We start from the raw sequence: 26831 nt of genomic DNA on the forward strand, positions 1-26831 counted from the left end.
CATATTTATTTTAACCCCAGACACAAAAAGTGTCGTTACGATGTTGTCTAGGTATCTTAGTTGCTGTTTATAACCCCCGTTATCGCCATTTTCACCAGTAATCTATAAGCACCCACCATAGTCGAACGCTTTGATATAAAGATGTATTTTTAAAACAATAGAAAAAGTGTACGTAACTGAACCAAAGTAAACATTATTGTAACTTATAGAATAATTATTTGTAGGTCGATCGTTGAGACAAACATAAATCTGGAGCAGGCGAAGTCGAGCAAGTGCGTGCGGTCGAGCAGCTCGCGGGCGGGGAGCTCGCTGGGCGAGGCCGACGAGGACCCGCCTCCTGACGATAAACTCGACGTGCAGACTGACTTCGAATGTAACAACAACAGGTATCATAACAATGTCCTATTTATGGCATCGTTGCAGGCCCGGATCTACGTTTTAAAAAGGTCCCCCCTTTTTAAAACGTAGATCCGGGCCTGCAATCTCAATTTCTCAATTTGCCGCCCTCCAAGCAAAAATAGGTAATAATTTTCATGGTCACATAGGTTTTAACCGCAGAACGAGTTCTACGGAACTTTGTTGAATTGAAGTGGTGGTGATGAGAAGTCAGGCCGAGGTCCCTGGTGACAAGGGACGCCTCCAAGTCTTTTAACAACAGATAGAATTCTGAGAAACAACATTGACGGAGTAGCGCGGTGGGCCACCGGTAGCGCACGCGGCGGTGAAGAAAGCAGCAAAAGATTGGGAGGTGGCCTCCGGCCGCCCCCCAATCTTTGCCGCCCGGGATCTTTGCCGCCCGGGGCACGTGCACCCTCTCGCCCCCCCCCTAGATCCGGGCCTGCTGATCGTTGGCATTTTCGGAAGCAGGTTAGAGCGACGCAACGAGTCAAATCGTTGCCTTCGCATGTCAAACAAACATGATATGCGTATTGATGCGTTGCGTCGTCGGGTCGGATGCATTGTTTTGACAATCTGCTACTTCTCTCCGACGACGAAACGCACCAGAGCGGGGGGGCGCTGGTATAGTTTTTAATAAATTATTTTCCATAACGCAATTTCAGCGTGTGCGAGACGGCGTCGGTGGCGTCGGACCTGACGCGCATGTACGTGTCCGACGAGGACGACAAGTCGGATATCGCGTCGCGGCCCGGCTCGCCCATGAAGCTGCAGGATGACGACCGCAGCTGCAGTGACCTCGAGTGCTTCGCGCCCAAGCGCCCGCGCGTCCAGTTCGTGAGGCCGCTGTAGGAACTACTACGCGAATAAGAGAATTATTTTTGTCCGATGGCTCACAGATACTGACAGAGACCTAAATGAGAGAGATGATAAAAACATTGCTACTATAGCTATCGAATTACTAGGAGATAATTTGTCCACAAGCGTTATATGATCCTGGAATATCGATAAATTAGGAATAAAAATACATAAAATATTTTATGTAAAAATCGCAAAGCAAAGTAAAACGTTAGCTATCCACTTATTTTTAACAAGACTTATTAAGTATAATTTTGCTATGAAGTGTGTTTAATATAAAGTTGATACATATCAGATCTCTCTTTGACTACATTGGACGTTCATATCTTTGTTGTTTTAGTGATAACTGATATCTAGAATCTTACTTAGCTACAACATGACGTATTGTGCGCGCGTATTTCCTGTAGGTAATCTGCTACGAAATCGCGTTCTTTTTTAACGATGTTAGGGTATTTTAGTGTAATAGTTGCCAATAATGTAGTCGAATTTAACATGTAAGCGCGGTTGGAGTCAGATAGTCTCCAACCGACATTAGTTTTTATAGTTTGATTATAAGTGTAATGTTAGAATTAGATAATGCATTTATCGCAAAGTTGTAGATATGAGCAGTGATTTTATTAAAATAAAATCGATTTCATAAGATCAAACGACGTAATAATATATCTCAATCGTTTACTACGTGTCGAGATGACTATGATTATGATTAATTTTTTACTTTAAAAGATTTTATTTCTTGAAAATAACTAGTTTATCGCATATGATGTACCTACTACCAAAAGTAATTATTTGTTACCAACAGTAATAATAAATCACAAGAACTTACTTGTTTAGTTTAGGCACGGCCTGGCCTTGGTCTGGCCGTAGAATTACAAAATGTACAAATATTTACATCCTAATCATAAAATCTACAAATTAAGTAGGTATGTAATTGTTATTCGTAAAATTTTGCGCCTATCACAAAACACATAAAATGTTATTAAATACAATTTATTATGTATTAAAAAATCTGGTAAAAAAATGTAATTACTTACCAGGAAAAAATTAAGAATATCTGTTGAGAGATTAAAACATTAATTTATATTTTTATACATAATATACGATAAAAAATCTATAAAAAGCTATGTATGTGAGTACTATTTTAGACAGATTTATTTACAAAGTATTTTCAAATTAGTATCAAAAGATTTACGTACATACTTACACTAATAGGAAATTAAATTTTATGGTCCCAGTTATAATTGGGAGAAATGCCAACGATTACAGTAATGACAAGGATGGTTTGCTCTACTATACTTAGACTGGGTTGCACCAACTTTAACTTTAAAGCTTTAGCTGTAAATTTAATTTAATTTTTTACTTTAACTACAATGCAAAATGTCAAATCTTAAAGTTAAAAGTGGACGCCATCAAGACGCTATATTTAACAATAACCATAGAGCTCGACAAGGTTTTAAATGCATGTGGCGAAAAAAGGAACTAACGCTGTCTTCATACAAAAACCGCCATTTTTGATAGTTCTCCTTTACCAGCAGCGCCTCCGCCTACGTGCATTTATAACTTTGTTGAATCAGCTGTCATCTGTCAATTTTTCCGGGCAAAGTTAAGGATAAAGTTAAATTTACCTTAACTATAACCATAAATTTAACTTCAAATTTAACTTTAACCACACCTTAGTGTTTCAAACAGCTTGGAACCCCTGGAATTACGCCGAGATGTAGCTTCACTCTGCATCCTCTATGGGTTGTATCACGGGGAGTGCTCTGAGGAATTGTTCGGAATCATACCACCTGCAACTTTTCGCTATCGTCCCACGCGAAAAACATACCATCCTCATCACCTTGATGAGTGGCAGTCTTCCACAGTGCGTTTTTCGCGTAACTTTCTGCCGCGCATTGTAAAACTCTGGAATGAACTGTCACCAGCAGTATTTCCGGACCGATACGACCTGCAAACCTTCAAGAAAAGAGCGTATTCCCTCTTAAAAGGCCGGCAACGCACCTGCAGCTCTTCTGATTTTGCGAGTGTCCATGGGCGACGGTAGTTGCTTACCATCAGGTGACCCGTTTGCTCGTCTGCGCCCTTATTTAATAAAAAAAAAAAACCTCTGGTGCAACTCAGTCTTAGTAAAAAAACAATAGTTGGTTTATTAACACCTCCATCGTGGGTATTGCAGACACAATAGATTTTCAATTGTTATGCGGCAGTCGGCTGCCGCTTGGGGATTGATAGATTAAGATTATGGACCAGATGATATTATGTCTATGTTGCTAATCATAATTGATAATGTCTTACAACTTACAAACGGTTAATTGTAGTCTAATATAACATGTATACGTTTTTGTTACATAATATTATTATGTCTTATTTGGGTAACATATCTGGTCTCTGGTAACAGTTTCCTGCAATTTTAAGAGTTACATAAATAAATATTCTAAAGAAACAATTTTAGGGCATTTTTAGCTGTTGTTTCCAATAAAATCTCCTAAAGGTACTAACGAACAAAGTTCAAAGTACTTATAACAATAGTAATTATTTACCTCTCTACATATAATATGTTGTTATTTTTAAGATATTATTTAAAAAGTTTGATAAATTTAGTTTGGATAATTATTATTATTACAGATTTTATTATAATTAAAAGAAATGTGCCGAATAACAATGTTTTTTTTTACTTAAACTTTAAGGTACAAGTTGGAAGGCGGCTACATGGCTACATGAAGCGGCAGCAGACGACGTGTCGTCGCGACACTACTGGTTTCTATGTATTTCTATGAAAAGTGTCGCTAGCTGCGGAGGGTATTTCATTTTCATAGAAATACATAGAAAATAGTAGTGTCGCTACGACACGTCGTCGCGGTTGCTTCATGTCGCTCGCTGGCACCTTAATTAATAATAGCTTATTTTGAAGATGCCAATACTTATTGTGGGTATTTCAAATAATAAATATTGGTTTGGTTGCATACATTTTTTTCGTTAATTATTCGTGACTAATTTTTCGTTAATTATTAATAGCCTGGGAAAAAAGGTTCGATGAAAAAAGTGAAGAAATTAAAAAGTGGCAACATCGTAGTGGCATCCCTTTCAAATCAATCGGAAAAAAGGATGCCACTACGATGCTGCCACTTTTTAATTTCTTCAGTTTTTTGCCAGACTATAATAGGAAATCGGTTGGAGGTTGAGACCATTTTATGCGCTATTCAAGTACACAATAAAACAAGTAAATGGTAACGAGGTAACAACAACAACAACAACAATAATTTATTAGAGTATACCTACAACAATATAGCAACACATAACAACAATTAAAGAATACTTACACCACTAATAACTAAATAAACCAGAGTATTCAATAGCTTCAACAAAATATACTGCTTACAATAAAAAGTTGTAACAACAAATTGAACACACTTACTACCTACTTAGTATCATTTTACTGAGTAGTTACTAGTTAGTAACTATGTTAAAATTTTGTTATAATTTTCATTATCAAATAGAAAGAATTATGTTTTTTATAATTAGCTTTCTATCTGATATTAACACACAAAATAACTTCTACGAGGTTACTGTCCTTTTTACTATTAAGTGTACGGTAGTGTTTACCAAACTTATTTTTTCGAGTTGAATAATTGTTTAAAGGCGACGTTGGAGTTATGACCGTCCTGGTCACCGGAGTAGTCATCGGAGCCGCCGTAGTAGCTGCCGGGCGAGCCGTCGGCCGAGTAGTCCGCGTGCAGCGCTCCGCTATACCCCTCTCCGTCGCCCGTGTTCACCTCGTAGTGATCGTCAGTTTGCGGGCTATCGTGCGGGGACCCCTCCTGCACCCGGTACGAGTTCCCGCCGGCGTGAATGTTCTGGAACGGGGCGTGAGCGACGTCCAGAGCCTGGTGCTGCTGGATCTGCTGTTCGTGGTGCGGGTTCGGCGCCTGCTGGGGCACTCTGACGATCTGCGGCACGGGGACGGGGTAAGGCCTGTTCACGTGGACAGGATATGGCACTTTCTCTATGACCTTGACCGGGTACGGCACGGGCACCTTGACGGCGATGGTCTTGGTGATCTTGATGACCCGCACGGGGGTCTCCGGCACGTCCACGTGCTCGCCGAGGTCCTGCAGCTCCGAGTCGTATCCCTCCACGGGAATAGTATAGGAGCCATGCTCGGTCAGTCCTAAACATATGCTCAGACTGAACACTGCTAATATGAGAATCTGGAAAAATGATGGAGTTATCAGTTTTGAATCAGGGTCCAGATACCACATAACATTCGATCTAATAAAGTGAAAGCCAAGTGTTTAGATTTTAGACGGTACTTTCCTATCCCGACTATGTCTTACTTTTATCTCGTATCATTTACATAATCGCCGCTGCACGCTGTTATGTAATATTAAAAACAAAAAAATTCTTTATGCAATAATTTATATAACCCAATACAGAAGCATTCACTACGGTTACCGCCGAAGACAACAAAAAATAAACAGATACTGACCGGCGAATCCATTGCTTTACAGTGAGCGGGGACCGAGCTATCAAATTGCACTGTCGCGGTGTGGTTGTACCTGGTAGTTTTATACGGCACCTTTCTACGGCTCAGAGAGGCTCGGTTACTCGACATTAGGTACCTAGATGAAGTGCAGGTGCGAAACATTCACCATTGTTAGGACAGAAGTGGGGCTTGGACTTAATTGGGTAACCCCTGATTACTTCCTAGGAAGTGTTGTTCTCTCCAGATTGGATAGGTGAAGGTGAATTTTTTAAATAAAGATTACTGATTTAGACGAAAACCGAAACTGGTTGGTGGTTGCCTTAGTTGCCTATAGTCAAAGGAAAATAATAACAAGTTAATGCTTACCTAAAGAAGATTTTTACACTAAAAAACGAGATTAATAAGTAGGTAATAATAACTATTGTATAAGTTACACACTAACTACTTGCAACTGATTGCAACTCACAAAAATGCAGTGATTGTAAACATTTTTGCGATGCAAAATTAGGTAACAAGCAAACGGTTCGCCTGATGGTACAGAGTACATGTATACATATAGTAATTACTATAAGTACTATGCTTAGTATATATAATATGTAGGTACCATCGAGGAAGTTGATTCCTATGCAATTGACAGACCAACGTTATTTGGTCGAATATGTCAATTCAATGTTAATTGTGATCTGTCAGCTGGGTTTGACGTAACGCAACCAAACTACTTAGGTCCCCGATTTGCATAGGAATCAACTTCTCTGATAGTACATGTACACCAAAAAGTACTATCAGAGTCTCAGAGAAGTTGATTCCGAGGCAGATGGCGATCCTAAGTAATTCGGTCGCGACTCGCGAGTCAAACACCTGTCTGCCTGTGACCCGACCGATCACAAATCACAGCTAACATTGAATTGACATAAGCCGACGTAACATGACGTAGGTCCGTCAACTGCCTAGGAATCAATTTCCTCGATGGTACTACTAGCTCCCACACCGATTTCGGTGACGGTGGCCGGTTTCATTGATACTAGGCCAGCTACGCAGGAGTAATTTTATAGTGCCCAAGTGTGTGCGCAGTACACAAGAGCACTCTCTATTCCTTTACTCTCATAACCCAGTGGGACGGAAGACCGACACGACCGGCGAGAGATCAGGCGCAGGACCGACTTTTTACATGCCCATCCGACGCATGGATCATCTTACTTGTCAGACAATCAGGTGATCAGCCTGCATTGTCCTTACCAAACTTGGAAATAACATGTTTCCAACGCGGGATTCGAACCCACGACCTCCGAGTCAAGAGCCGCGCTCTGTACCACTAGACCACGGAGGCGTTTCCTCGATGGTACATAGTCGGCAGCACGATGCAAGCTATAACTTTATATTTACTGTGGCTGCGTCTTGCGAAATAATAGGAGACTTATTATTACGTATATTTTCCTTAGTCTATGTTATTACTATCTAATTAAATTTGTCAAGCAGGCATGTTCATTTTAATCGCAGTAAGTATATTATAATTTATGTATTATAATCAGAGAAATATGAATTAATTTTTGGTGTCACATAAAAATAAAGCTTTCTTAACATGTTACAGTCGACAGACACATACTTTTAAAAGGGTTATGGGTGAATAAAATAAAAAAACATGAATGGTAAAGATTAAAATATTATAATACATTAAAATTATTTAAAAAACAGTTATATTTGTGTATTTAATTGATATATTTATACTTTCAATCTATCGGAAAGTACTCTTACAATAGAACCCGATCCACCAACATTAAAAGCTTTTTCATGCCACAGTAAAAGATGTCCGCTGGAACCTTCGGTTGGGTATTCAAAGCCTCTATAAATATACTTCATGAGAATATCGATGTCGTCCAAGGAGAGACTACCCACAGCTTCTTCTATTTGGGCAGATTTTATAGCAAGAAGGACTTTTAATGTAAGTGTCAGTGCACTATCCTGTGAAAAAAGGAGATTTAAAATAAGGGGTTTGAAAATTCCAAAATCGATGCGAAAATATAAATTATAATAAGTACATACTTTGACTACTTGATTGGAAGAGCCAAGTGGAGCATTGTTGAGTACATTTTTGAGGGCATCAATGTATCGTCCTGTATATTATTTGTAAGGAAATAAAGATTACTGTATACCAACATCAAACCTAAAATTTGTTATTTTAAAAATTGCTACACATAATTGCAAATTGAATATTATGCTGAATGACTTGAAGTGTGTAGTGAGTAAAGTATGCGTAGGGTTCATGGCAGGTCCAACAGTTACCTACAACTCGTTGCGAGATGTAAGACACTGACTGCCCATTAATAAAAAAAAATATGGACGCAATTGCATAGTTCATAATATTATAGAATTAAAATTAAATAAAATACTTGGGCATTTTCAAAAAAACGTGTACCCTTGCAAAAATATGTCTATATTTTTTAAGGTCATTTATTTACCTTTAATTGAATGTCATATACCTACAAGGAAAAATATTAAACTAATGGAATAAGTTAAAAAGAACGCCGAAAACGTTATATTATTCTGATATTATTGAAACAAAATCGAATTTTCGACGAAACAGATTCCGTTGTGCGACTAAATGTAAAGTATAATTTAATACAAAAAAATACAGCAGTAAATGGATTTCTTCGTTTATTTAATCTAGTGAAATGCATATTTAATTGTTTATTTAAAAAATATAGATAATTTCAAGGATTAACAAGAGTAGCAATTATTTTCAATCCATAGTGTGACTATGTGACCAACCAACTAGGTTATTTTTCATTTTTTTACATGAGTAAGTAATATTTAACATATTTAAAGAAGTTTTTATAACACAAAAACCTTTTATTTAAACATTTTTATTGTTGCACTACTTATAAAAGTAAAAAATTCTTTGATTTCATAGATTTAACTTCATTAATTAGAGGGACAACATCTCATAATCATAAAGATGTGTTCACATGTCTACGAATTCCTAAGTTATTATTAGACATCGGATTATATGCACGTACGAAGTGCCGAAATTTGAATGAATGAATTAAGCCAGGGGTTCCCAAACTGTGCGCTGCACCAGGGCTGAAGGAAAAGCAAGAGGGGCGCCGTGAGTCGATTCGCCATAACCACAAAATACAAATATTATATAATAAAATTATAATATTAATTAAATATGAATTATACAAAGCGGGCAGATGATTAACATATTTGTTTTATTACTTTTTTAAAATTATTTACTAGCTTAACCTAACTATAATCATTATTAAAGGTGTTTATTTATGTATATTTTTGTAATAAAGACGGGCGCCGTAACAAAAATTGACTTGTAAGTGCGCCGCAGCCTGAAAAATATTGGGAACCCCTGAATTAAGTGTTTAGATGTTTTTATTTTTTATTTTTCCTTCAAATTTGGCAGGCAGGCTGTTATGATACATGTTAAGGCAACATTTTCGCGATGACTAATAATAATTGGTTACTTTTATCACATCATTACTGAGTCATAAAGTACCTAGTCAAATATAGTTCAACTAATTGACATGAACATAATAATATTGTGTAATTAGAGTTTTTCGAAAATAAATAAACACATTTACGGTAAAGTGACAAAATACTTGTGCGTTATAAAAGGATATTGATTGAGTAAAGCGCAAACTTCGGCTTCATCGGGTCCAGTTGGTATAGATTGCTCTGCTTCATCTTCTCGGAAATTGTCTTCATTGTATTGATCGATATCGATTTTACGAAAAGCAGAACTGGAAGTATTTTTGGCCATTATCAATATAAAAAACAATATTTTACTAATTTTGGTTCGGTTTCACTAAAATTTTTTTGTTGTGACTTGTCACTTGCAAGTTGCAGTGCTGCCAACTTTTTTTTTAATAACCCACCAAATTAAGCAGCGTAAACCACCAGAAACCGCTAAAACCTAAATATAATAATATAATATCTATGGACGCTTCACACCACGTCAGTCTGGCCCTGAAGGACTTGTGTTACAGGTACCAGACAACGGAAATATATTTAATAATTTTATACTATACATATATTTAAGATTTTTATTATATGATACACAAATTTAATACACATCCATGACCCAGGAACTTTGAAAACTTTTTGTTCCGTCGGCTGGACTCGAACCCGCGACCTCCGGCTTGAGCTACCAACGCGCTCACTACTGAGCCACAGAGGTCGTCCTCTGTGGCTCAGTAATGACCTCTCAAACCACCAGAATTCCACTAAATAACGTAAAGACAACAACAACCTATCTGAATATAATTTGAAAATAATACAATATTATTATGAATTAATTATTTTTGTTACTACAAAAAAGAAAGCTTTAGTTACCTATGTACCTATGTATAAGTAGGTTCCTAAAGAGTAAAGATGAACGTCTTTAGAGGAATCATTGTCATTTACTTGTTCAGTTTGTGAAGAATAAATTTCTTTAGTTCTAATTTTTGTAATACGGTATTTGGTATTATGTTCTTATTACAACCTTGCACGAAAGAAAGGCGATCAAACTTCATCCGGTTTCTCTGTAAAGTCTTGACAACATTCATCATGCTAAATAATCGCTCTATATCAGCGTTAGAATGCGGCAAAACGAATAAAGATAATAATAATATAATTAAGTTTCCAGTGTGCGTTTTCAAGGGTTAGAAACATAATAAAAAAAACTAGTGGTTTAACTTCGAAGCTACCACTAACTTAATTAATAATCTAATCCACTAAGAAATCCACTAGCCACTAAAACCAAATTTTTCCCGCCGAAAGGTACGTCCAAACCGCCAGATCTAGTGGAAATTCCACTAAGTTGGCAACACTGGTCACTTGTGAGTATTGAGTTGTCAGTTGTCACTTGTCAGTTCTTCTTCTTTTTAAAAATGGCCCCGTAGTGAGTTGCCAATGTCAAAGTGTGTACATATTAATTTGAGACGCGTACGGAATACGGATGTTGGAAAATCTAAAACAAGCACAAACATTTAGGGTTAGTAGTTAGTACTATACACCTCACAGTTTTATTTTGTTAGTATGATTATATTATGAACATTGATTATATTTCAACAAATGAAGTATTTACAAAGGACAAAACAGATTTTATTATAGATTGATAGGGCGAGGAATGGTAGGGAGGAGGATATCATACAGGGAAGGTTGGTTCCTTGGTTATGAGAAGAAAATGTGGTCTAGAGTGCCCTCGTCTAGGCCGCATTCACATAAGGAGTGATCTCTCACCCTAATCTTGGCCAAGAAAACTGGCATGCAACAGTGTCCCAGTCTCATTCACTTGCCTGTTTGAATTTAAAAAACCATGGCCTAATTGGTGTCATTGTGTTCTGAATTCCAAAATAGTGTTTCCCCTTAATTTCGCTAGTTTTAACCCAAACCAATGCCATCTGTTGTTCATGTGGTTTTTGGCTAGTGTAATTAAAGGGAACAATTAATATAATGACCACCAAAAAATGCACCTAAACTTGTTTACCAAAAAAAGATAATTAACACCAAAAAAATAAAGTCTAAAATTGCAATAATACCAGTATATTTTAGTCATGATAACACTTCAAATTGTAATCAAATGTCAAATAAAGTAACTGATCAGTGATCACCCATGAAGGTATAAGTGATCACCAAATATAGTAAATTACCACCAAATATAGTAAATTACCACCAAATATAGTAAATTAACACCAAATAAATTAAATGATCACCAAATATAGTAAATATCACCAAATCCTTGTGAGCAAATCAATGCGATATTTCTGTCCAAATAAATCACTACGATTGACAAAAAATGTAAGCATATTAATAACAAAATAATCGGCCAAGTGTGAGTCGGACATGGAGAGTTCCGTACCGTTATAGAGCAAAATTAGACCTAAAATTGTGTTTTTGTATGAGTTTAAATTTTTATTTAATTTCAATAATTAATAATAATATTATTATTGTGGGGATATGTGGTGGCCAAACAAAGGAAAATCATCCGACCGAGCGAGGTTGGTCAGGCCGGAGCCCACGTGGTTACAATTCAGCTGTCGTATATATACCGACGCGCTCAGAAAACTTGGATAGCGCGATGCAGGAATGTTAGGCGAATTGTGGGTACCGCCACAGCCCACATCACTTCCCCCCCGAAGACCGGAGGTCGAATCTTGAAGTCTTGTCGCTTGAGTCGCCAGTGCCAGTGAGTTCTAGTGAGTCGGAACTGTTGCAGTGAGTCTCAGTGAGTCGGAACTGTAAGCTGCTGCACGGGATCCAGTGAGTCGGATAAGCTGACGTGCGGGGCCGATGCTACGTGCTGATGGCAACTGGGTCTAAACTTTAGACCCAGTTGCCATAAAAAAATGTTTTTTTTTTAATATGACAGTAGACGCCATTGTCACGTTGTCATAACCATAGAATAAGTAATAGTAGTCATAACTGAGGTTGTCAAATTTAGGATGTCAAATGTCAATAATTTCAATTTGTAATTTGGAAAAAAGCGCGGGAATCTCCAAAAAGGGCGGTCGTGTTTTTTCTGGAAAAATTTAATTTTTCGAATTATTCATTGTAAATATCTTAGTTAGTTAGTTTTCTTTTTATATTTATTTAGTTTCTTTTAGTTTTTATTGTTTTCTGCGCATTTTGGTAAGTCTCTTGTATATAGTATTTTGTAAATATGGATGTGGACCCGGGGGGGCCGGAGTGCCCCCCTGCTGGCCAATTTATAACTGTTCAGACAACAGAAATTAATGATTCTTCTATGGACACTGACTCTTCGATTAATAATAATTCATCTTCAAACCGCAAACGCCCTGCAACATCCAGACGAATTTGCAGAAAATGTAATAAGAAAATTAAGAAAAATCCTAATAAAACTAAACCAGATATCAACTGCCTGTGTTTAAGTGATACAGAAAACAAAGAAAGCTTAAATAATATCCAAGAAACACAAGGAGTTGGTATTATAGAGAAACATCAGGGCTTGACTAATCTCCGTGTTAGTCGTTTATTGTACACAGACACTGACTCTACACCCTACATAGTACATATTCAAAAGGAGATTTCAACTTCTAACGGAAATTGCTCCTTACATCCTGTAGAATTTGGTCGTTTTCTTAAAAATAATAATATAAAAAATGTGGAGAACGGCAGCCTTAAAAGGATTGGCAGAAATAGATTATCATTATCCTTCTCAGTGTTTTCTGATGCCAATAATTTTATTAATAATGAAAATTTAAAGCAGAATAATTACAAGGTTTTCCTTCCTTCTTTCCAAGTTTGTCGAGTAGGCTTGGTTCGAGGTATACCAGCAGATTGGACTGAGGATGACATTCTGGCTAACGTTACTCTGCCTTATGGTTGTGGGGAAATTTTAAAATTAAGACGTTTAAAGAAAAAAAGCGTTGTAAATAATACTGCACAGTTTGTTAATACTGAGTCAGTAGTTTTTACATTTGATGGCCAAACATTACCTAAAAGAATTTTTATATGCTATAACTCTTTGCCTGTTGACTTATACATTTACCCTACCATACAGTGTTACAATTGCTGTAGGTATGGGCATGTTAAGTCACAGTGCAGATCGACTCCCAGATGTTTTCGTTGTGGTCAGAGTCACTCGGGTGACAAATGTTCAGTAGATGAGGATTCTGTGTTTTGTTGTTTATGCCAAGCTTCCCATATAGCTACTAGTAAGAATTGCCCTGAGTTTCACAGACAAAAATCAATTAAAGAATCCATGGCTCACAAAAATTTATCATATGCTGAAGCTTCAAAACTCCACCCTCCTATCTCAAAACTGTATTCAACTGTTTTATCTTCTCCTAGTTCTCCACCAGCTTTCATAAACCAACAAAAACAAAATTTACCCAGAAATAACTCTGTAAATAAAACAACCACAGAATCATACAAGAAAACTGTGTTTAGACAACCTAGGACACCACCTAAGACAATAAGTGGATATGATAAAACAGCCCATTTTAATTTAATTAAAGACTATAATCCACCAATGGGTTCAAATGGTTCAGCATTAATAGCAAACAGCGACAATAATATTTCAGTACCGGAATTGATATCAGCTATATTAAGTTACTTAACTCAATCAAATATTATATCTACATCAGTCACACCGTCCAACGTAGCCTCTATTAATAGTACCAAGCCTAAAACCATCTCCCATTATGGATTATCTGATCCAATGGAACTGTCGCAGTGCAGCGAGCAAAAAAAGTGAAATTACTCATTTAATAAACAAATATAAACCAATTGTCTTTGCTCTTCAAGAAACATGGCTCAAGCCAGATTCTCTTTTTAAGATTCCTGGCTATACCTGTATAAGAGAGGACAGATCCGATGGGTTTGGCGGTACCGCTTTACTCATCAACCATCATCATTCATATGTACATATTTCACTTCCATTACATAATCCCAATGTCTCTATAATTGCTGCATCTGTAAATAACATCTGTTTTGTGTCATTGTATATTCCTCATCCATCCTATTCTATATTTTTAGAAATTAGAAATTTAATAAGCAATTTACCAAAACCTTTTATAATTCTTGGTGATTTTAATGCTCAACACTTGTCTTGGGGTAGCAGTAATAATAATCAATGGGGTTTCGAAATATTAGATTTATTAGATTTCCACAAGTTATGCATTCTCAATACAGGGTTTCCAACGAGGCATACTGCACCCAATGAGGGTTATAGTGCTCCCGATTTATCTATTTGTACTTCAAATCTATCATCTCTTTTACATTGGTCAGTTTTATCATATAGTCACGGTAGTGATCACTTTCCCATTCTCATTTCTCTCCCCTGTAAAAATAAAAATCAGAATCATCCTACTAATTCTTCATCATTAAAATATAATTTAAAAAATGCAGAATGGAAAAAGTTTCATCATGCTCTAGAAAATAAACTGTCTCTTCTTCCTAGTATATCACCAGGAAATGAGTCTGTTTGTGCTGCTGCTTTAGCATCTGCTTTAATCAAATCTGCAGATGAAACTCTTCCTATTAAGAAGACATCTAAGCAATACATACCATCACCTCCTTGGTGGGACATTGACTGTTCAGCCGCTATAAATAAAAGAAAACAGGCTGAAAGAAATTATAACAATAATTCTACATATGAAAACTACACTATATATTGTAAATCTGTTAACGACGCGAAAAAATTATTTAAGAAAAAGAAGTCCGCAAGCTGGAAAAAGTTTTGCGAATCTATTAGCCCGGACACACATGCTTCCATAGTTTGGAACAATATTATGGCGGCTCTCGACATAGGCGAACGCGTTGGCCAACGCGTCTGCGGACGCGTTGGCCCAATGTGTAGAACGGGCGTTCGCGCGTTGGCCGTAGGTATTTAGACGTTGGCCGACGCATCTGCGAGCTTGCCGCGCGGGTCGGAAATGTCGGCAAAAGATCAAAGGACATTTGTCGCAAGCTTCGCGCTCCATCCACACATAGGCCGCGCGATCAGTTTGCCCGGAGTTATAATTATGATAATTATTATAATATGTAATAATTTTTGTATGTAATAATTTAATAAATAATAAGTAGGTAATAAAATAATTACTTATATTATTTTAATATTATAAAATATTATGTAAAAGTGAGTTTATTTCTTTGTTTGTTACGTTTTCTCGCTTTTTATTTATTTATTTCCAGAATACTCTTTAAAAACTTTTTCTTGTCCACATTTACAAAGTAATTATAAGCTGTGAATAAATAAACAGCTGCAGCTGTTAGCGACTAAACATCCATTTTGAATCCGTCCGCACATTGGCGCGATCCAAAGCATACTGAACGACCTTCCTATGTGTGGATTACTCACAAACGCCGTTGCAAGCGCACTGCCAACGCGTCTGCAGACGCGTTGGCCAACGCGTTCGCCTATATCAAGAGCCGGCATTAGAAGGTATAGGTCTGCATACAAGCCCCCTTTTCACCCTATGCCAGACTCTCTAGCCAATGATTTTTTAAAGAGATTAGCACCTCCCTCTGTGTCACTTCTCCGTCCATCACCTTTAGGCGAAGTTAACCTTAAAGACCTTAATGCGCTCTTTTCACTTCAAGAGCTAAAAGGTGTTGTCTCAAACTTAAATGATTCGGCTCCTGGCATGGACGGAATTCCATATTCCTTTTTTAAACACGCTTCCGACGAAGTTTTATGTTATTATTTGGATTTAGTTAATTCTATGTTGTTGACAGGCAATATCCCAGATTCATGGAAAACCCAGAAGGTTATTCCCATTTTAAAACCCGGTAAATCTCCCTCTTCTGCTTCCTCCTATCGTCCCATAGTTCTATCGTCAGTGTTACTAAAAATTTCAGAACATCTTGTAAAGAATCGCTTAGAATGGTATGTTGAAAAATATAACCTCATATCGAAAAGTCAATATGGATTCCGCAAAGGAAAAGGTACTATAGATAATATCGCACTTCTTACCACAGATATTCGTATCGCTTTTACAGAAAACAAATCTGTTTTAGCTGTTTTTTTAGATGTAAATGCAGCATATGATAACGTAAGAATAGATATACTCCGACGAAAGCTACATTTATTAGGTGTTCCCATAACATTAAGTAATTTTATCATAAACATATTACTTGAAAGATTTATTGCTCTGCCTTTGCAAAATGAAACGTCAACAGAATTGCGGGTTGTAGATAAAGGGCTTCCCCAAGGCGCAGTAATAAGTCCACCTTTGTACAATATTTATACATCAGATTTAGAGGAAGCAGTTATTGGCGAGACTTCAGATTTGGAAACAGATATAGAGTATGTAGATGATGAATTATATCTTTTGCAATACGCCGATGATTTAGCAATTTATATCATAGACCAATCCATTGAAAGAGCCTCTATTCGATTATCGCGCTGTCTAGCAAGACTAAAAATATGGTTAGATGCAAATGGATTAGATCTTTCAGTTAATAAAAGTACCGCTGTTCTATTTACCCGTATGCGCTTACCTCCGCCTGTGGTGGTAAAATATAATGGAATGCAAATTCCAGTCGACAAGGAGGCAAAGTTTTTAGGGGTAATTTTAGACTCAAAACTCAATGGTAATGCTCATAATGAGTATGTTGCGTCTAAGTGTGAACGCACTTTAAACATAATAAGGTGCCTATCAGGAGTGTGGTGGGGTTCTCATCCGTTTAACTTAAAATTACTGTATAACGCATTGATTAGAAGTGTGTTAGATTATGGAACATTCCTTCTTGAACCCTGTAATGTAGCTGGTTTCAAACAGTTAGATAAGATTCAAGCAAAAGCTATGAGAATCATTTGTGGAGCCATGGCTTCCTCCCCAATAAATGCATTACAGGTAGAATGTGGTGAACCACCGCTCTACCTCAGGCGACAATATCTGGCTGACAAGTTTTTCATTCGCTGTTTGCAATTTTCAAACCATCCTCTTATTCCGAAACTGAAAAAACTGTTAGATTTAGTAAACAAGGATAATTTTTGGCTACACAAATCTCGCCCTTGCTTAGTAAATAGTTATGTGCGATACTCATTTTTTGACGCCCCTACACTTAGATTACCGGTGTATCCTTTGTTTCAATCTTCCTTTGATTCCCTTATTTTGGATCCGGATATCCGTTACGACATAGGTATAAAAAAATCAGATAAGTATTATGCAAAACCATTTTTCAATTATTTAACAACCAATAATTGGGAAGGCTGGCATCACATTTACACAGATGCCTCTAAAATATCAATCGTTAATAATAATTGTGTTGGAGTTGGTATATACCATCTCCAATACAACATAGTCCAAAAAGTCAAATTTCCGCCGCAAACTTCTGTATTCACTGGGGAATGTTATGGCCTATTTAAAGCGGTCGACTACATTTTACTAGCGAAACTTAATAAAACTGTCATTTTTACAGATTCTTTATGTGCCCTTCAAGCATTAAATGGATTTACGTTTAAGTCAAAATGTTTTCCCATAATAATTCAAATTAGAAACCTTTTGCAGAAATGTATTGTTGCTAACTTATCTGTTACGTTTGTCTGGATACCGAGTCATTGCGGCATTCTTGGAAATGAAAAAGCGGATGCTTTGGCCAAAGATGCTGCTTTTAGTGGAGATGTTTTTCCGTATATGAATTACTGTCATGACTTGCCTTCCCTTGCTAAGAACTTTCTCCAACAGGATTGGAGTAAGGACTGGGCACGAACGAGTCATAAAAAAGGTGTACAATATAGGCTAATACAACCTGAGATTCAATTCAGACCTTGGTTTTTCAAAATTAAATTATCAAAAAGCACAACTTCTTCTTTAATAAGAATGAGGTTAGGACATGTCCTGACTCCGGCCCACCTAAAAAGGATACGAATTCGCAACAATGATGCTTGCGATTGCGGTTTGGAAGTGGGAGATTTGAATCATATTATTCTTTCCTGTCCTCTGTATGACCACTCCTACCTTTATGATAGTCTCTCCTCTATGTCTATACCCTTTCCTACTTCCGTACCAACTTTATTAAATTCATGTAACAAATTAGTTTATTCATGTTTATCTCAATATTTACGTAGCAACTCCATTAACCTTTAGTATATTATTATACCTTGTAGTGAAACTTCCTAACTAGATCCGAAATCCTGAATTCCGTACTTATTTTGCTTTTCCACCGCCTATTCCCTACCTTTGTATATGGCAAAGTACACCGCCAGTGTCAGTGCCAAAAACACCAAAAAAAAAAAAAAAAAAAAAAATTTGTAATTTGTAGTTTCTCAAAATAATTTGTGTTTGTTTCATATCTTGTAAATTATCTATTGTTAATATTCAATTTCTCGCAATACCTCAAGGCTGAATTTTACAGCTTTCATCTGAAAAAAATCGTTTAGTGTTTTCAATTTACTTTTGTTTAGCCATAATGACCATGGGCGATGAACTGCCTGTTACCTCTTTAGTTTTACCTGTTCTCATTCGTCCTGTTTTATCCCAGGTAAACAATTCGATTATTTGTGTAATTATGTGTATAATTTTTCATACTATATGAACTTTCGTAATGTGAGAAACCTAAATCCAATCATGTGTATTGATGTCACAATCAATTTACGCAATAACGTATGTTACAGCTGGAAAAATATCATTTGGGAGCGTCACAAACTTTACGAGCTGCACTCACCAAGGCGGAAGCGGCAGTGCCAGGACTAAACTATGATCTTGTTGCTGGTATTATGCGAAGAGCTGATATACCTGTGAACATGAATGAGAGCTTGCTTCGGCTGCAGGGAACACTTTCTGAAGCTGAATGTAAAATTATAACATGTATTATTATGGTTTAAGATTCATATTTCAGAATTAATAAGACTAAACATATTTTTCACTAAGATTGAAACAGTTAGTTGTTTTAAAAATAAGGTGGTAATTGAATAAAATTATTATTAATGTTGTTAGGTACGGTACTTGTATTATATATATTGTTTTAAAAAATTTAAACTGGAATTATGTGAAAGTTTCTGCATGTCACAAAATTTTTATTCAAATGACTTTGTTTACAGGTGCCGACTTACGCTTAAATCGGTCAGAGGAAGCATTCCAAGAATTAAACAAAAAGTCAGCATCTTTAAAAAAAATTTTAAGCAGAATTCCTGATGAAATAACTGACAGAAAAACATTCCTTGAAACAATCAAGTAAGTTTATTAGTTACAATTTATTTGTCAGAATAAGAATCAAACATACAACAAATGGTATGTTTGAAATTAATCCTTTAGCCAGTGGTGCTCAAATTTTGTTTTAAAATAAATACAATAATTATATTAAGGTCAATGTGTCGAAGTCCGGCATACTTTTCTAAAATTAAAGTTTAACATAATTTATTGTTACGAAATTCGCTTTTTAAAGTAACTCGTGTCATCGGAAATTATAGACTATATAATATTAATTAGACCTATAATGATCTAAAAATAATCTTAGTTGCCGTATTTTTTTACTTACGTGGTAAATCTCGGCGTGTAGACGGACTTCCCTTATAGTTTGAGGTAAGTCCGTCTAGCAGCAGTATAGCCCTAACTTGTGAAGTAAAATGCATGGCAATGGTTTCTAGCAAAGCCGCAAAACGGCCATTCAAATATGTGTTTAGGGTGTCAGTAATAAGGTTCGCATTCCAGAGAAAATTAATTTTATATCATTTTAAGGCAAATCCGGCATATCGTGAGTCTAAGTGGTTGCAAACATTTTCATTAAAATTGTAGTGATTTTTTTGAAAAATTAAATACTAAGTATAAACATAAATGCTTATTACAACAAAATTATAATAACTAGTGCCGGTAAAATCTACAACTTTACTTCATCATCATTTATGGGATAAGATATTTTTCAACATACTCCCCTACTTAATTTTGATTTGATTAAGTATTGTTATAGATATGTATACTTAGTACCAATTTTTTTTATTCAGTCATATTAATATTTAGTTAGTTAAAATAACTTTTTAGTTTACGTGGCAGATTGGGGCCATGCACGCGAAAGTTACGCGTTTTTACCATTATTTTCGCCGCTCAATTAAAATTATAAGGGTTGTTGGTCCGGGAGATAGGATTTTTTTAAGGAAATTTCCTGCTCTTATGGATCTTTTTTCAAATTTTGATTATCTCAAATAATTTTTGTTTTTGGAATATTAAAAAAACCAAACCCTTCTTTTTTTACTTTATTGTTTATAACTTTTGCAATTTTTATCAGCCCCTCTTGTATGCTCTTTTCGTGCAGTAAAATTTGGGCAATGCTATGATTTAGTAGTCCTAAGTTTAGATGCAAATTAACAATAAAGACATGTATATTTGAAAAGGTGGACAATATCTGATTCGAGGCAAGACCGGCATATGACGGCCTTTCCTTACAAAAACTCCCAATTATTGCAATTTTAGGTTAGACACATGTTGCAGGCGATAATAACGAAATTAAAGGGATATTAACGAATCGAACACTAGTAATAAGTAAAAGGATCACTAAGTTACTTATGTAATCCAAGAAATCCCAAAAACTCCTTCGTATTGCCACTTTTTTTAATTTTTTTGGCAGAGACTCCGACTGCGAGTACAAAACGGGAAAAAATTTTGAGATCATTATTTTCGTAACAGGTAGTTAGTAGCGACATGTCTGTTTCTTAGGTCAAACTAACTTTGCAATATCGTTTTACCCACTGAGCCATATGAAACTAGTCGTTCAAATGTGGAAGTTATTGCCGCTAGACGGACTTACCTCCCAGACGGACTTCGACACATTGACCTTATATCATTGTTTATTATAATAATGTAAAACAGTATGTACCTACTATCAGAGAAGTTGATTTACAGGCAGATTGTGGACCTTCGTAATTTGTAAGCATTTTGTCAAACTTGGCCAACAGTTAATGACTAATATTGATTGGCCATAATTCCAACCACCACTTGGTTGGTGTAGGTGCGTCAACTGCCTATGAATAAAGTTCTTTTATGGTACATGTTTTATTTATTTCTCATCATTAAATCTCTGTACGATGCAAGCATCGCACATTCCTAGGTCAGCATAATAATTAGTTTATCAATTTTGTAAATATCTCAATATTTGAACGATTTCGTAAAGTTTTAATTTTTGCTATACTCATCATTATCTTTGTGTATATAAAATGTGTCTGCTATAATACGCGAGCACTTATACTTATATCACTTATACTTATAGCACTTATTCTTATATCATTAATCTTATATCATTACTCTTATATCACTGTACCTTTGTTAGTGTATCAATAAACAGTTATCATTTTATGGCTGTTTCGATAATCAATCATCATTATCAGCGTGTAAGGTGTACAGACCCGTGCAATCTCTATTACTTGAAGATAATCATTTATAATGTCCATGATAAATTCTGTAATAAATTTTCAGAGAAATTGCATCTGCAATCAAGAAGTTACTTGATGCCGTCAATGAGGTGTCAACTTATACTCCAGGACCAGGGAAACAAGCACTGGAGCAGAGAAAGAGAGAATTTGTTAAATACTCTAAGCGGTTTTCAAATACTTTGAAGGAGTATTTTAAAGAGGGACAGTAAGTCTTTAAAAACAATTATTTTTTGGGATTCAATTCCCTTCACTTATTGACATAAATAATTGAGGACGTAATTGGATGAAGTGAATAACCTACGAATATTAAAAACTAAGGAAACATAACTCCCGTACTTCAATCGTTTTGAATTTGGTTCCTTTTCACACACTAAAATAAGGAAATATAGCTACAAAACACTACATTCAAATTGACAAATTAAAGCCGTTGACAATAATTGCCACTTCTATAATAATTACACAAAATTTTTGCACATATTCGGGCCTGTTTTTGCATAAAGTATGCATGTATTCGGGTCACATTTTGTAGAATCGGAACAAATTTTTTGACACAGTTACTCTTTCTTAGTTTTTATTATTTGTAGTCAATAACTAACATTTTATAACATAAGGGCTATTACTAATTTTTTTCCTTTAATTATACATAAAAACCCAATTTTTTTATTTCAAATATTTTTTTCAAGAGAATGAACATTTTCAAATTAAAGCTAATAAAATATATTTTTTTTCAGAGCAAATGCAGTGTTTGTGAGTGCACTTTATTTGATCCATCAAACAAATCAAATCCTCTACACTGTGAAGAATAAATCAGAATAAAGTCCACTGAGGGAGTTTTGCAAATTAAAAACAATGTTAAGTATTATGAAGGAAATTCCTAAGAATTATATATTATATATATATATTGGTAATAATAATTATTGTATAAAATAGTTAAATATAACTTAGTAAAAAGTTTTTGTTAATGTGGTATGGTAAATAAAAGGTATTAATAGGAGTATGCATTATGGTATACATTTTTTATCAACTTAATACCTCCATTGTGGGTATCGCAGACACAATAGATTTTCAATTGTTATACGGCAGCCGGCTGCAGCTTGGGGATTGATGGGTTAATTGCAATATACATATTATATTTTAATTAATTCTATATTACGACTATTCTAATTAGTTCTGAAGTTGTAAAATAAAATACAATTAGGTATTGTCTTTGGAACTATACATAGCAAGATAAATTTTAATAAATTAAATTCAATTTTTAGAATCCATAATATAGAAGTTATGAGTTACGACTTATGTTTAAAACATTTATTAATTAGTTATGCTATCATAGGCACAGCCAGGAAGGTGTTTAGTGGTTCATATTACTTTATAAATCAATCTGCATAGACTCATAGCATAGTCTGTGTGGTCTGGTGTGACTGTAGTGTGAAAAGTACTCTTACATTATGTTTCGTAAATAATTATGCCTATAATAGAAGTGCTTCATGAGAATCTACACACATTTAAATTTTAAAATATAATGTTAGCATACTTAACACTAGTTTATTCAATATACTGAAAATATGACAACTGGAGATAGGTTTTAAAAGTTATTTAAGAGGATACACCAGGGGCTAGAGAAATGAAAAAAAAGTACGTGTAATATCTATAGCTGTCTCCTTTACCTCAAGCCTATACCGCAGAACGCGATAGAGACAACTGCAGAAAATCCAGAAAATCAACGATTCGTTGTCCCCTGATTCCTTCTCCAAAACTTAACCGATTTAAGTACTTTTTTCATTAAAGATTAAAAAAAGGCTTGAGCTGTGTTCCTATGTTTTGCTTTTTTTGTATAATCTAGCCAAATCTGTTTTCTGGACGTTTGAACACAGCGGAAAATCTGACCTTTTTTTGGGTTTTTGAACGTTCATATCTTATTTAATAATTAAATTATGAAAAAAAAAGAAAACATAGGGACATTGTATTAGTGGCCGTAGATATTCAGGAAAAAAATTATAACTCTACCAGCATTATCCAGGGAGGAAACAGGGGACAACTTTTGTATGGAAAAAAGGGTGGTGTGGAATCCTCTTAATATGACATGTTAAATAAAACTAACTACACTGCATCGGAGCTATGCGATACGCCGCTCTAATGGGCTAAGGAGTATTGAAGTTTTATTTTCAAAAAAGTTACACAGCCGTCGCGGTTGCCATTATCACACTCAAACTTGGCGGTTGAAAATCGCAAGACTGGCGCTTAAACGATCAGTTCAGTCCTTAGCCTAATGCCGCGGCCGCACATGCGCCTATCGTACGAAGCAAAATAAAAAATCAAAATCAAAATTGTTTTATTCCTGAATAAATTTTAAATAAATGTTTTCAGAATGTCCTACATGATACATACCACCGGTTCGGGAACTAACCCGGCGAGAAGAACCGGCGTAAGAAACTCGCACGGGGCCCACTTTTTTTACCAAAAAAAGTGAGAAAAAATTAATCTTTTAAAATAAAGTTTACAATTTTGTAACTAAATATTATATACAATATCCACATACATAATTGTAAGTCCTATAATAATGAAGAAGTAGCCTTGCAAGAAGCCATCCTACTCCCAAGGTGTGCCATCGTTTATGAAATCATTGACCTTATAATAGGCTTTGGCACACAAACGTTCTTTAACTACTTTTTTAAATTTATTAATGGAAAGATTTTGAACGTTTTCTGGGATTTTGTTGTAAAGGCGTATACATTGACCTTTAAAAGATTTACTGACTTTACTAAGTCTGATCACCGGCATATCTAGCTTGTGCTTATTTCTAGTATTCCTAGAGTGAATGTCACTTTTAACTTTAAATTTACTTATATTTTTTCTAACATATATTACATTATCCAAAATGTATTGAGAAGCAACAGTTAGAATACCAATTTCTTTAAATTTATCTCTCAGAGATTCTAAAGCAGACATTTTATAAATAGAACGTATGGCTCGCTTCTGCAGCACAAATATTGTATTAATGTCGGCAGCGTTTCCCCATAAAAGGATTCCATACGACATCCTACTATGAAAATAATTAAAATATACTAATCGTGCCGTGTCTTCGTCAGAAATTTCCCTAATTTTTCTGACTGCATATGCTGCAGAACTGAGCCTACCTGCAAGATTAACAATGTGAGGACCCCACTGTAATTTACTATCAAGTGTAATACCTAAGAATACAGTGTTGTCTACCAAATTCATCTTCTCATCATTTAATACTACATTGGTTTGGACTTGCCTAACATTGGGCAAAGTAAACTTTATACATTTAGTTTTACTAGATATTGTTCTTGTTAAGCTTCGTGCTATGAGACGATGCCATTGAACGATACACGCAGATCGTCCAATTGTATCGTATTAACTTATAAGCACGAAGCACTACGCAGGTGCGGCCCGGGCATTAGTAGATACTATAGGATGTAAAGTGTCGCTTCGTCGTTCTGCGGCTGCAGTTACGCCTAGTAGGTATATTATTATCGTATTAGTACCTACTCTGGTTCACACTTGTGAACCAGAGTAGGTACTAATACGATGGCACTTGCCATTTTCCTCAAAACCTGATCTCATGCACCGAAAATTATGATTTTGGTCTTATTCGATTCGGAATACCATCTGGATTATTCTATCAAAATTCCATTGGTTTTTTTTAATATTTCGAAAACTATTTGAGATAATCAAAATTGGAAAATAGATCCATAAAGATCAGGAAATTTCCTAAAAAAAAGTCCAAGATCCTGGAACCTTATCAACAATACTTATGACTTTAATTTAGCGGATCTATTTTCCAATTTTTGATTACTTATCTCAAAATAGTTTTCGAAATATATAAAAAAAACAAATCCTTCTTTTTGTTTACTTAATTGTTTATAACTTTTGCATTTTTTTCAGCTCCGCTTGGAATTTTGATAGAATGTTCTAGATAGTATTCCGAGTCGAATGAGACCAAAATCATAATTTTCGGTGCATGTGATCAGGTTTTGAGGAAAATGGCATTTGTGGACCAGACTATAGTATCCTTTTAGGTTTCTACTGCTAATATAAACTTGTAAACAAAGAAGTGTATTGTCGTATTTTTATTAGTAGTACATATTATTATTAAAGAGTTGTTAATTTTACTAATAAACACATAAAAATATTGTTTATTTTTTATTAATTATCTATATATTACATATTTCAGGCACATCCTCCACCATACCATCTAGGTTGCAAAATGCACTGATGAAATACTCAAACCAGATATGTTACCACCGCGCGCGTTGTGAAGCTTCAAATACGGCCCAATTGGGCCGTCTGTTGTTTAGTCTGCATCGAGCGCAGTCACGAACGTGCCGCGTCTTGTCTTACCTAAATAAATTGAAAATGACGTCGTGCGTGTTTTGAAAATGTACCAATTATGACTCGAAAGTAAACAAAACACATGGAATCTCTTACCACATGTCTTGATTGCAATAAATACCTCGATTATTTACATTTTCAATTATTTTTTCGAACAATCTCGAAAAATCGAATTTTTGTCATAGCTCAGGCGAAGAAAGAGACAGCGATACGATTCGACGTATATCGAAATAGAACTGTCTCTTTTATGTAAATGGTTTTTCGTATCTTTTGTTTCACTTATCTGTCAAATTTGTCAATGTCTGCAATTTTGAATTTGAAAATTGTTCGGAAGAGATTTAAGCCGTAAAATAGTATGGACGTAACATATCTGTATAAGTAGAATATCATTGGCAAAATGCAAAAAAGCCTTAAAAGGTTCTAAAATTTTTAGTTTCCATCAGAAATGTCAGTCGAAAGGTTAAGCATTTTATATTGTCACTCTTTCCCCGCGAGTGAGTCGAGGAATTCTGTGGTAAACTCAGTGAACCCTACAATATTTTGTTTTTGCCTCGCTTTTTATTATCGAAGAAAAAGCGTTGAAAAATGGTTTTCGTGACCCTGGTGCATGGGTCATAAAGGCTGCGTTGTGATTCGTCAGTTCGTGCGGCGCGGACAATGGCGCGGTGTCGTGCCGCGTGTGCCCCCCCCCGCCCCCGCCGCCCGCTGCCGGTGACACTTGACACACCGCGACCGGTGATCCACGACCTGACATATTTCCGCGTACACATTTTTTACCTCTTCCGAACCAATTTTTGTATGTGGAATCCATTTGAATGGCGTAAACCCCAGAAAAAGTAAGTAGGTAAGGTATACAAATACGAAGTCAGTATTTAAAAAATGTGTCCAATCGCGTCGTCTGTAACCGCACCAATCGCTCTT

General features: G+C 35.7%; 4 protein-coding genes and 1 long non-coding RNA gene across 9 annotated transcripts in view; 2 read left to right on the forward strand and 3 right to left on the reverse strand.

The window, feature by feature from the left end:
* LOC121732903 (protein timeless) overlaps positions 1-1416 on the forward strand; it is a 33076-nt gene extending 31660 nt beyond the window's left edge. For all 3 annotated transcript variants that reach the window (XM_042122936.1, XM_042122931.1, XM_042122942.1), the window contains 2 exons: positions 225-386; positions 1062-1416. In XM_042122936.1, the coding sequence (XP_041978870.1) occupies positions 225-386; positions 1062-1248 (349 nt within the window). In that variant the 3' untranslated portion in view covers positions 1249-1416. The remainder of the gene's footprint in view (positions 1-224; positions 387-1061) is intronic.
* A 3414-nt stretch (positions 1417-4830) lies between these two features.
* On the reverse strand, positions 4831-6051 carry LOC121733021. The gene is made up of 2 exons (XM_042123098.1): positions 5738-6051; positions 4831-5459 (listed from the first exon to the last, which is right to left on the reverse strand). Exons 1-2 carry the CDS (start codon positions 5894-5896, stop codon positions 4860-4862), a joined length of 759 nt encoding a protein of 252 aa, XP_041979032.1. The 5' UTR covers positions 5897-6051; the 3' UTR covers positions 4831-4859.
* Positions 6052-7378: 1327 nt separating this feature from the next.
* LOC121733041 (actin-related protein 2/3 complex subunit 5-B) lies at positions 7379-9568 on the reverse strand. Its single transcript, XM_042123136.1, has 3 exons — positions 9364-9568; positions 7775-7847; positions 7379-7693 (listed from the first exon to the last, which is right to left on the reverse strand). The coding sequence occupies exons 1-3, from the start codon at positions 9501-9503 to the stop codon at positions 7454-7456; spliced, it is 453 nt and encodes a 150-aa protein (XP_041979070.1). The 5' UTR covers positions 9504-9568; the 3' UTR covers positions 7379-7453.
* A 2650-nt stretch (positions 9569-12218) lies between these two features.
* On the reverse strand, positions 12219-14972 carry LOC121733083. Of its 3 annotated transcripts, none has more exons than XR_006036496.1 (4): positions 14756-14972; positions 14252-14528; positions 14040-14161; positions 12219-12522 (listed from the first exon to the last, which is right to left on the reverse strand). It is a non-coding gene; the product is annotated as an uncharacterized LOC121733083 (long non-coding RNA). The 3 variants fall into 3 exon arrangements; XR_006036495.1 differs by lacking the exon at positions 12219-12522 and adding an exon at positions 13119-13413 and having other exon boundaries at positions 13973-14161; XR_006036494.1 differs by lacking the exon at positions 12219-12522 and having other exon boundaries at positions 13759-14161.
* Positions 14973-18443: 3471 nt separating this feature from the next.
* Positions 18444-22447, forward strand: LOC121733034 (programmed cell death protein 10). The gene is made up of 5 exons (XM_042123123.1): positions 18444-18676; positions 18810-18987; positions 19236-19368; positions 21601-21762; positions 22289-22447. The coding sequence occupies exons 1-5, from the start codon at positions 18605-18607 to the stop codon at positions 22371-22373; spliced, it is 630 nt and encodes a 209-aa protein (XP_041979057.1). The 5' UTR covers positions 18444-18604; the 3' UTR covers positions 22374-22447.
* Positions 22448-26831: the final 4384 nt, after the last annotated feature.

The sequence above is a fragment of the Aricia agestis genome, chromosome 1 (assembly GCF_905147365.1).
Source record: "Aricia agestis chromosome 1, ilAriAges1.1, whole genome shotgun sequence".
NCBI lineage: Eukaryota > Metazoa > Arthropoda > Insecta > Lepidoptera > Lycaenidae > Aricia > Aricia agestis.

Bases quoted from the DNA above. Each gene is read 5' to 3' on its own strand.
- LOC121733021 (XM_042123098.1), bottom strand. From the start codon at position 5,896: ATGTTTCGCACCTGCACTTCATCTAGGTACCTAATGTCGAGTAACCGA. The intron at 5,460-5,737 runs GTCAGTATCTGT...TCATTTTTCCAG, and splicing joins GTAAAGCAATGGATTCGCCG to ATTCTCATATTAGCAGTGTT.
- LOC121733041 (XM_042123136.1), bottom strand. From the start codon at position 9,503: ATGGCCAAAAATACTTCCAGTTCTGCTTTTCGTAAAATCGATATCGAT. The intron at 7,848-9,363 runs ATATCCTTTTAT...CAAATAATATAC, and splicing joins GTTTGCGCTTTACTCAATCA to AGGACGATACATTGATGCCC. The intron at 7,694-7,774 runs GTATGTACTTAT...CTTTTTTCACAG, and splicing joins CTTCCAATCAAGTAGTCAAA to GATAGTGCACTGACACTTAC.
- LOC121733034 (XM_042123123.1), top strand. From the start codon at position 18,605: ATGACCATGGGCGATGAACTGCCTGTTACCTCTTTAGTTTTACCTGTT. The intron at 18,988-19,235 runs GTAAAATTATAA...CTTTGTTTACAG, and splicing joins AACACTTTCTGAAGCTGAAT to GTGCCGACTTACGCTTAAAT. The intron at 21,763-22,288 runs GTAAGTCTTTAA...ATTTTTTTTCAG, and splicing joins GAGTATTTTAAAGAGGGACA to AGCAAATGCAGTGTTTGTGA.